This window comes from Coturnix japonica, chromosome 1 (genome assembly GCF_054131305.1).
Source record: "Coturnix japonica strain WE chromosome 1, WE-NBRP24, whole genome shotgun sequence".
Classification (NCBI taxonomy): Eukaryota; Metazoa; Chordata; class Aves; order Galliformes; family Phasianidae; genus Coturnix; species Coturnix japonica.
In genome coordinates, this window is record NC_140663.1 from 122110100 (window position 1) to 122121216 (window position 11117).

General features: G+C 45.4%; 1 protein-coding gene across 1 annotated transcript; it reads left to right on the forward strand.

The window, feature by feature from the left end:
- The first annotated feature begins 4372 nt into the window (after positions 1–4372).
- CNOT11 (CCR4-NOT transcription complex subunit 11) lies at positions 4373–10809 on the forward strand. Its single transcript, XM_015850331.2, has 7 exons — positions 4373–4870; positions 5017–5181; positions 7838–7990; positions 8527–8729; positions 9352–9554; positions 9827–9923; positions 10467–10809. Exons 1-7 carry the CDS (start codon positions 4459–4461, stop codon positions 10662–10664), a joined length of 1431 nt encoding a protein of 476 aa, XP_015705817.2. The 5' UTR covers positions 4373–4458; the 3' UTR covers positions 10665–10809.
- Positions 10810–11117: the final 308 nt, after the last annotated feature.

Here is an 11117-nt window from a genome sequence, read left to right on the forward strand (position 1 = left end):
AGCCAACAGTCCAACAACCCCAGCTGCTTCTCTTCCCTGTGCTGTGGCTCTCTCTATCTCTGAAATACTGCCAGGTACCCAGGAGAGCCCCTCTAGGAACACCTAGTGGTGCTCAGGGATATGATTTAGTGTAAGGTTGTTAGAGTGAGGGTACTATGGTTAGGCTGCAGTTGGACTTGATGATCTTCAAGGTCTTTTCCAACCTGGGTAATTCTATGATTCTATGATTCTCTGAGCTGTCACTGCAGCCCGTCCCATCCTTGAGACTTGAGGGGGTTACACACATCACAGCAGAGTTACAGCTGCACAGAAGTAGACTTGCTATCAAGGTGCTGCTGCCTATCAGCAGAGTTCAGCCAGCTGACTTCTCCAGGGAGGGAATGGATAAGGTCTCTGTCCCAGCCACTGACTGTCATAAAGCGTGCACACATTTAACACTTCTGAAATACTTTTGCCTTTTGGTCATGTCCAGCTAAAGAAGATGAATGGTCAGAAGATGATGGGGGGAGGGAAGGAGCCAAGGGGGCTGGTTTGATAGACTGACAAATAGACAATGCGATTGCATCAGTCTCATTTCCTTAGGAAACTAGGCTAAAAATAAAAAGGCTTTATTTGCTCCTGGGAATAAAGCAGAATGTCTCTCACATCTTTACAAAACATTTGTTTCTATGTGTACTTATAAACAGTCAGGATGGGAGAGGAAGTTTGCGCCGGGTTTTGAGAAGAAAATTACAAGGAAGAGCCAGAGGTGCATGAGTTTGAAAACCCGGGATACTTGTAGACATACAGCACAGCAATACAGGAAGGGTCTTGCACACAAGTGCCACATTACTGATGCGTCAACTGTTGGCCTGCAAACCAACCTGCCTGTTAGGCAATTTTTTACCTCCCCACAGAATGAACACGCTTCTTCTTTGGTGAACATGGATCAAACCCTGTGTGCACTCTGAAGTCAGCAGACTCTCACAGATGGAAGTTGCTGTGTTTGATCAGATTTACCATCCAGAGATTCCTGTCTGATGGTGACCAAGACAAGCTACCTTAGAGGAAACGCTCCCCAGAAAGGCCTGTTTCTGCATAGAAAATGCCTTTTGTTTATGAGATCTAAAATGACTATTTCGCTGTTTTATCAGCTGGACCCACACTGGGGGTGTGCTTTTATAGCTGTATTTAATGGACAGGGAACCAAGTAGTTCCACATCCTCCAGAAACCTCTGATTGCTGTGAGACATGACTGCCAACACAACATCCACAAAAAGGGAACAGGTCCGTCCAGGTCCCATTGAATGGCAGCACAGCCATCTGGTGTGTGTGTGTGTGGCTGGTGCAGCTTGTCAATGCTACTGTTAGAGCATCACCTCCAAGTGACCATACATGCAAGTGACACTTGGGTGAACTGAATGGCTGCTTCGCATCCTGCTCACTGAATATACAGAAGCTCCCCCCGAAAGCAGTGCTCTCTGCAGGGTGTAACAACCGAGTTATTCAGCAAATGAGAATGGTGATGTGTCTATCTTCCCGTTTCATTTTGCTGTTTGTTTTTCTTAGCCCGAGTTAGTGTGTTCCATAACTCAGCTAATTCCTATCTACGGAGTATCCTGGAGCAGTTTTCTTCACTCTGAAGATAAAACACTGCATTCACCAACAGCACTGACTGGGTCTGCGTCATTAATATCTTCACTGTGACCACAGCAGATAAACAAAGATACATGCAGATACAGTGATCTGTTGTTTTCCCCTTTTACTTCCTTGTGCTGAGGATTACGGCTTGCTTGTTTGAAGACACTGAAAACAATATACTTCTAATGCAGCTGATTGCAACAAACAGCATGGGGGAGGATGGAGGGAGGATTCAATTGGTAAGAGATAGTGAAGGTTTATTTTAGTAGATAAATATTGTACTGCATTTGCCTCGTCTTTGAATCACATTAAATATACACACTCTTAAAACACTATTGAAATGTTCGAATGCCAACGTTGCAAATGAAAATCAATAGGATGCTATTAGGCTCGTTATATTGCTGCGATGCATCATTAAAATGTATTTTAAAAGCTTTCAATGCAAAATGGGAGATGGGATGAATGTTTTGAGGAAGCGCAGCACACTTAGAGACGGCCACAAGAGAAACTTGGTAGGCAGATGGAATGAAAGCCCTGTAAGGAGCTTAGTAGATACAGGAAATAAATGGGAACATTACAAAATGAATGAGACAAACCTCTGATACAGACAAAACAGTGGAGCTTCACTGTTGCTGGAGGAAAGCAAAATCACCCAATACTTGTTCTTTCTAAAGGGAAAGAACGAGGAGGGACTCTCTCGGTGTCTGGGGTTTAAACAGGCAAGAAGAACAACGCATTTCCAGTCCCCAAACACACACGTTGTTCTGCTTTCATACCTGACCGCCATTGCTTGCACTGTTCCTGGCACAGGATGAGAACACAAACTCTCATCCTGCACCTCACTGAGCACTTTCTCACTAAAACCATCAGATCCTGCTTTTCTCCTTTCCTTCCAGGAGTCCTCAGTTCCTATAAACAAAGAAAAGTAACTTCAGACAGAGATGAATATCCCCCCCTGCTCCTACTAGAGCCATAGCCTGGATTTGAGTTCAGCACCCTACAGGCAGAGGAAGAAACAGAAGCTGAAAGTCCCCCCTTCTCGAGCATCAGCTCTGATCAGCTCTGAATTATTGAACACTTTATCAGAAAGCAGATTTCAGATTAGTGGTTTAAGCACAAACAAAGCCCTCCCTCCTGCAAAGATCCAACTGATATTGATTTGAGATGAAAACAGAAACAAAGCGTAAGTCAGAGTCATCGAACCAGGGAACAGAAATAGTGCCAAGTGAGTCAGGCGTGCAATTGCAGAGCTCAGACGATAAAAGCTGAATACTCCAATTCAAGTTCAGAGTGAAGAGTTTCCAAGTGATGTTCACATAGGAATCCAAGTAATCATAGAATTACTCAGGTTGGAAAAGACCTTGAAGATCATCAGGTCCAACCGCAGCCTAACCAGTACCCTAACTCTAACAACCCTCTGCTAAATCATATCCCTGAGCACCACATCCAAACGGCTCTTAAACACATCCAGGGATGGCGATTCAACCACCTCCCTGGGGAAAATAATAATAATGACTTGACATGGGCTGATACTTGAAAACTGCCTTAAAATACACAAGTGTCACTACAGTTCACAGAAGCTCAAGAATTCATCATCAACCATGTTTGTTTCTGAATGACCATGGAACAGCACGTATGAAGCCATTGTAAAATCATATCTGGGGTGTTTTTACAAAGTACATCCAAGAATCACTTGACATCTTTGAGGTGTGGTGAACACGCGAAGCTGTATTCTCACAGTAACTCAGGAAGGCTTTCAGGCATTGTTAGCACGCCAATATTGTTAATTACTCCAGGAATAATAAATCTGTTTCTGTTGTCTCATGGTAGGTTTTGAACTGAAGAGCTGAACTAGGAAAGATAACATGCAATGGTCACTAGAAAGCTGCATATGGAGAGGCTCACACGAAACCTACCTTCCCTCTCCCCTTTTGGATACGTTGCTATTAAAAATACACTGTAGATGGGCAGGGTCACTTAAATTACTAAGGGAAGGAATCTGTGTACAAGAGAAAAGCCTTGTGAGAATAAACAAAACAATCTGGATGTGTTCTGATTTCCCCTTTGACTTCAAGGTGTGACTTAATTCCTTCCCACCGTGTTCTTCCCATGTGAAATGTGGGATAAAAATACACCAGTGGAAGTTGTTTCCTAGCTGAAGGATTCAGCTTCTTCGCTAGAAGAAACTCAAACACTTGCTGTGGAGCAGGTCAATTTAATATCACTTCTTTGCCACCTTTTTCTTTCACCTCCCTCATGCTGCCTAGTTCTGTTGCTACCTGAGCAGAAGCACCACAGATCTACTTGAGAGTGGATGAGCACCCAGACAACTTGCACACACCAGAAGCACAAAATCCGGTGCTCAGTTTCAGGTCACAGAATCACAGAATTGTAGTGGTTAGAAGGGACCTCTAGAGATCATCGAGTCCAACCCCCTGCCAAAGCAGGCTCCCTACACCACGTCACACAGGTAGGCGTCCAGGCGGGTCTTGAATATCTCCAGAGAAGGAGACTCCACCACCTCCCTGGGCAGCCTGTTCCAGTGCTCCGTCACCCTCACTGTAAAGAAGTTCTTGCGCACATTCGTGCGGAACTTCCTATGCTGTACTTTCATCCCATTACCCCTAGTCCTATCAGATGACAGCACCACACGGCGGTGTGCACGGAACGGGCTGCACTCCCCCTACTGGCCCCAACGCCCGTCGCGCTCCGTCCCCGCCCCGCCTGGCCCGGCCCAATGTCCCGGCCCATCCCCTGCCGTGCCGTAAAGCGCGTCCGGCGCCTCAACGCTCGGCCTTCCGGTGTTGTGCAGCGGCGGGGCCGTGCGCCGTGAGGCGGATGCCCGGGGGCGGGGGCAGCCCGGCCGAGGCGGGCGGTGAGGCGGGAGGAGCGGCTGGCGGCGGTGGAGCGGCGGGCGGCAGGATGAGCCTGTCGCCGAAGGAGCTGACGAGCCTGCTGGGCATCGTGTCGGAGGAGGCGGGCGGCAGCACCTTCGAGGGCCTCTCCAGCGCCTTCCACCACTACTTCGGCAAGGCCGAGCATTTCCGCCTGGGCTCCGTGCTGGTGCTGCTGCTGCAGCAGCCCGACCTGCTGCCCAGCCCCGCGCAGCGCCTCACCGCCCTGTACCTGCTATGGGAGATGTACCGCACCGAGCCCCTCGCCGCAAACCCCTTCGCCGCCGTATTTGCCCACTTGCTCAACCCCGCTCCCGAACGCGGCGGCGACGAGGCGGAGCGCACCCCGCTCTCAGGTGCCGGGAACGGCCGGGGCGGAGGCAGCGGGAAGGGTCACTCGTTTTGCCGTAACGTTACTGTACGAGATGATCTCTCCACGCTTAAGGAGCACGCAGGGTAGTGATGGCCTCAGGAATCTTACCGCTCCCCTCTCTCCCCGCAGGCTTCTTGCCGCCCATAACCCCGCCCGAGAAGTTCTTCCTCTCGCAGCTGATGCTGGCCCCCCCCAGGGAGCTGTTCAAGAAGACCCCGCGCCAGATCGCTGCCATGGACGTTGGCAACATGGCCCAGTCGGTGGATATAAGCGGGCTACAGCTGGCATTGGCGGGTAAGGAGGAGATGTGGCTGTGCTGTGATAGGAGAGTGGTTGGGCCCTGGAACAGGCTGCCCAGGGAGGTTGTGGATGCCCCGTCCTTGGAGGTGTTCAAGACCAGGTTGGACGGGGCCCTGGGCAACCTGATCTAGTAAAGGTGTATGTTTGGTGGCCCTGCCAGGCAGGGGGGTTGGAACTACATGATCCTTGAGGTCCCTTCCAACTCGGGTCATTCTGTGATTCTGTGAAATGTTAATTGCTATTTGACTTTGAGGTGCTTCTGTCTGTGTGGCAGAAGTTGGACTGTGGTCAGGTTTTGCAGTGTTAGCTCACACTAAATGTTCTGCCTTTACTAGGCTATATGGAACTCAGTGCTTATTCTTGGGCAGGAATAGGATTGTTCTGATCGTGTGGAGCAACAAGTTGCATCTAGAGCTGATCTGAAATGGAAAATATTGCTTGGAACGAGTTGCCAACTCAAGCAGTTTATTTCCTAGGTACTCTATTCTGCACAATACAGTACTTGGCTTCTAAACTTCAGTTCAGTTGGTGACACACTGGAACAGGTTGCCCAAGGAGGCTGTGGATGCCCCATCCCTGGAGGCATTCAAGGCCAGGCTGGATGTGGCTCTTGGCAGCCTGGTCTGCTGGTTGGTGACCCTGAACATAGCAGGGGGTTGAAACCAAATGATCATTGTGGTCCTTTGCAACCCAGGCCTTTCTATGATTCACTGTGGTAACTTTTCTTGTAGGTTCTTCTATTGAATGTCAGTTGCTAGAATAGAGCATCTTGATTCTCCAGATCAAGAGAGCCTGATAAAACATAAGTGATTGCATTCGTAGGAGTTGTTTTCTTCAATTTGAACATACTGGTTCAAGTTGCTGTGTTCTCTTCTGAAATACAACCGTGTTCTAGCTAACAGCGCTCACCCCTTCCTTCTGCTTACACTGGGCTGCCCAGGGATGTGGTGGGGTCACCATCCCTGGAGGTATTCAGGAACATTTAGATGTTGTACTGAGGGACATGGTTTAGTGGACAATAATGGTGGTGAGTGAACAGTTGGACTGGATGGACTTGGATGGCTTTTCTGACCTTGGTGATTCTATGATTCTATCCTATGATTTTTGAAGCAGTGGAAGTCAGAATTTCAACCCTAATGCATGTAAGTAAAGGGCTCGTTTAGGCTTAAAGAAAATATCAGTGAACCAAAAGACTATGTCTTAAACTTTTGTTCTTCTAATTAAGCATCATTAGTCATTTGAGATGAGGGGATTTGAGGGTATACAACCAATCCATGACTTTATACCTATATAGGTGTAAGTTTTAGACTCTGGATGACAATGAAGGACACCCAGTATGTCACCTTGTTTTCTTCTCAGAGAACTTGTTACGTTAACTCAGCTGATCCCTGTAGGAGCTGAATGGTAGAACTCACAAGCTGGAATTTCCAACAGTGTATAAAGTTTGAACATATATTCTGGTGTTTGCATGGGCTGACATAATTGGAAGATGGACATTTCTAGTATAAACTAGCAGTAGGCAGAGCTTTGTGTCTGTGTCCTTTTGTTACCTACAGGAGTTTTGCTGTAAGCATCTCTCATGGATCTGAAATAGAGTCTCATACAGATGAGGAGCTGCAAAGGGTTATATGGCTGCACAAAAAAGTGTGCTTTGTTAAAAGAGATAAGGACGGGGTACTGAAGCTGAGGGCACTACACTTAATTAATCATCCGGATAAGAAATGGTGTTGATTTCGTGTGGGACCAGCAAATTTGGCCTTCAGATTACTTGAGACTTTATCTGCTACTTAATATCCTCCTTGGGAGGGGGAGGGAAGGAACATAAGATGGCATTGTGTGGCAGGCTCTTGGCTTTCCTGCATGTTGTTGGGCTTTTGTTGGTGTGATTTTACCAAGGTAATAGGAAACACGGTTCTCACTAATACAGAGAATATGGAAGGTCAGCCCTTAAGCCTTCAGGTATGGAAGAGCGAGAGACTGTGACAGAAGAACACCTAAAATTTGACAGTGCAAGTACTGATTGGTTGTGATAGTTTTCTTGACCACTCTTTCACATCTTCAGCTTCATATGCTAAATTTAGTATTACTTCTATGTACCTTGTTTATGCTCTGTAATTTGGGCTTTAGAGGGATGCTCTTACAGGACTTTATAGCTGTAACTGTAGAATCCTGTATCAATTAAACTCCTATGCAAAAGCAGCTTACGTGGTGCCACTGAAGTGTGTTGGCTGAATCTGAATAGGTGACTTCAGTTCTAGTATGACCCTTATCATTGCAGAAAGTAAATGTATCTCCGCAGGTTTCTCTCTTCGCTGCTCTGAGAAATGATTGCAAAAGTAGATTGAGTTATGCGAACTCTTTTAGGACTATCATGTGGATGTACTGATTTGCTTGTAATATCACATTGCATCAGTTACTTAAAGTCAAGTCTGAGATTCATTTCTACTTCCTCATCCTTGCTGCTGGCTGCCTTCTATCAGCTGGTAGTCTCAATAGTAGCAAATACAGAACTAAATTCCATGTTGTTATCTGTGCAGGTTTTGTTGTTGGTGGGTTTTTTTTGCAGCTAAAAAAGCTTTTGCTTAGCTTCTAGCATTTTGTCATCTCTTTCAATTCCATGCTTTAATACTGTGGACTGTCCTTCTTGCAGAGCGTCAGTCTGAGTTGCCGACACAGAGCAAGGCCAGCTTCCCCAGCATCCTCAGCGATCCTGACCCAGATTCTTCCAACTCCGGTTTTGACAGCTCTGTTGCCTCCCAGATCACAGAAGCATTAGTGAGCGGACCAAAGCCTCCTATAGAAAGTATGTACGTTTTCACATCTTTTTGTTTAACCTCACGGTGTGCTACGTTGTTAGTCATCTCCAGATGAAGCATAGTATGACTCAAAATGTTTTCAAGGTATGAAATGGGAATGAAGATGAACAAAGCAGAGCAGAACTGTATTAAACTGTCTCCAGATCAGTCTCCATCATGTTCCTGTTTCCAGGCTTTTCAAAACCTGGAGTCTGCCTCAGTCTGATAGATGTGTTACCTGATGCTCCTCAACTCGCAGCCCCTTGCACTAAGTTCTACTGTAACACATCAAAGAGTCAGTAGCATGGGAGAGAAAAAGGCCATTCATCAGTGAAAGAAGCAGTAACGTAGCGATCCAATTCAAGAGGAAAAACAGGCTGATGTAACAGCATCACTAAAAATGAGGAATACTTTCCTGGGAGGAAAATAAGACCGTCATGTGCTTCCCACTGTTGCTCTAGCTTAAAAAGTTGAGAACCTTGGAGATACCCTTGTACTGAAATAAAATGAAGCTCAATGTATTTCACATTGTTGTCTTTTTTAGGTCACTTTCGGCCAGAGTTCATTCGTCCACCACCTCCGCTGCATATATGTGAGGATGAATTGGCATGGTTAAATCCCATAGAGCCAGACCACGCGATTCAGTGGGACAAGTCAATGTGTGTTAAAAACAGCACCGGAGTTGAGATAAAAAGAATTATGGCAAAAGCTTTTAAAAGTCCCTTGACTTCCCCACAGCAAACACAGGTAAGTATTGTGCAATATCCCGCTTAAATTGATTTTCGAGCAGGCTGTTAAACCTACATGTTTTCAGTTTCAATTATCCTAGTTTTCTAATTCAGATTTCTGTAATGATTGGGTAAGCATCAAGTAATCCAACCTCTCAAAACTCAGTGCGTTTTTGCTCTCTATAACTTCCTGAAGGGAGGTTGTAGTGAGCTGGGGGTTGGCCTCTTCTCTCATGTAATCGGTGATAGAACTAGAGGGGATGGTTTTAAGCTGCGCCAGGGGAGATTCAGGCTGGACATTAGGAAGTATTACTTCTCAGAAAGGGTATTCAGGCATTGGAATGCACTGCCCAGGGAGGTGGTGGAGTCACCGACCATGGGAGTGTTCAAGAAACGTCTGGACGTTGTGTTGATGAATATGATTTAGCTGGGAAGTATTGGTAATGGTTGGACTAGATGATCTTCTAGGTCTTTTCCAACCTGATTCTGTGCTTTTGGTTATGGTACATATGAACAAGATAAGTCTTTAAACTTCATAGCGTTGACTGGATGTAGTTAAAAGCTGATCAGTAAGCAAGCGGAACTGATACATTTCTGTGTGTGAAATCTCTTGATAACCAAGTTCCTTTTTCCTTCTACAGCTCCTTGGAGAACTGGAAAAGGACCCCAAGCTTGTTTACCATATCGGTCTCACTCCTGCCAAACTGCCAGACCTCGTTGAAAACAATCCTTTAGTAGCCATCGAAATGCTGCTCAAACTGATGCAGTCCAGTCAGATAACAGAGTATTTTTCTGTCTTGGTCAACATGGACATGTCCTTACATTCAATGGAAGTTGTCAATCGGTAAGTGGATGAGAGTGGATAAGCCAAATGATATGAAGAATCTCAGTACTCAGGCAATGTGGAGGACTGAAATTATATTGATCCACTTCTGTAATACAAACATTAATGTCAGATGTACTGAAGCCCAAATTCAACTCTGCTTCTGTACTGGGTTGGGTTTAAAAATGAAACATGATCGGCAGTAGATTAATATCACAGGTCTGACTCTGTTCTGCAATGGAATCGTTGAATTTATGGCTTCATGAAGTATTTGATGTCTTTAATTTGAACAGGCTTACTACTGCAGTTGATCTCCCTCCTGAATTTATTCATCTCTACATCTCCAACTGTATCTCCACTTGCGAACAGATTAAAGACAAATACATGCAGGTGAGTGCCCTACTAAATGGGTTAGGAAAAAAGGTCCCATATCTTGCTCTGTGTAATACATGCTTAGCTTAATGAAGTCTTAGCTCACACCAGGTGTGGTGAGTCTTGACCAATTCCTCCCTTGGCTTTCTTTTCTCCATGCTGAAGGACTGCAACCTCATCAGGCTTGTGCAAAGCAGCCATTACTTTCCTTTAAGTTTTTTGGTTTCTTTCTTGAGTGCCTGCAGTAGCTCTCAGATGGTTTGAGATGTCCCTAGTTGTGACAGCATCTTAAGCTATCATCCCTTCTCTCAGGACTTTATAAGGTTACATAATAAAGAAGTACAGTACTGTAAAGCAGAGGAGCCTGCTTTTTTTAGATACAGTAGAGAAAGGAGAGGTAGAAGAGCATGAGCAGCATGTTCAGAGCTTGAGAACAAGAGGACTGCTGTACCAAAATTACTCCTGAAGTGAAGGGGCTGTTGCACTGCTGAGGGCCAACACACAACTGCACTAGCTGTAAATACATATGAAGGTTGTGAAACCATCTCTCTTCTGTTTCAGAACCGCCTGGTACGCCTTGTTTGCGTCTTTCTTCAGTCTTTGATCAGAAACAAAATTATCAACGTTCAGGACTTGTTCATAGAAGTGCAAGCGTTCTGCATTGAGTTCAGCCGGATCCGAGAAGCTGCTGGCCTCTTCAGGTTGCTGAAAACCCTGGACACTGGGGAAAACCCATCAGAGACAAAAGCTTCTAAATAAGACTGTGCTGTCAGTGGAGGGGAAAAAGCCTGTCAGCATTCTGTACCAATTAATTGTATATTTCAAACAGAAATCACTGGATTAATGATGTAATACACTATAAATAGCATTTTACGCGTTTAAACAATAAATAATTGTTTTCTCAGGTGTGTGCTTAAGTTACAACTTCACAATTCAGTTTTAAATTCCAGGGGTTGCATTCAGGTGCTGAACTAGAAGCTCTATTCCTACAGAAGGATGTAAATAATACTTCCCCTTCCACCTTAAATTCAGATACTGCTACTCACTGTGTCTAAAACCGTTCACAAATAGCTGAAGGCAATTGGTATCCAAATAAGTAACTTCATGTCCTTTCTGTGCTCTGTTAGGGCCTTCTGAAAAGCAGATGCAACTTATAATGAGGCACGTAGTTCTCAGCAGGTAAGGAAAAGTCTGTCTTGATGTTTAGAATAA

Coding starts and splice junctions, on each gene's coding strand:
- CNOT11 (XM_015850331.2), top strand. CDS start 4,459: ATGCCCGGGGGCGGGGGCAGCCCGGCCGAGGCGGGCGGTGAGGCGGGA. Junction 5,182..7,837: donor GCTACAGCTGGCATTGGCGG/GTAAGGAGGAGA, acceptor TCCTTCTTGCAG/AGCGTCAGTCTGAGTTGCCG. Junction 9,555..9,826: donor TCAATGGAAGTTGTCAATCG/GTAAGTGGATGA, acceptor TAATTTGAACAG/GCTTACTACTGCAGTTGATC.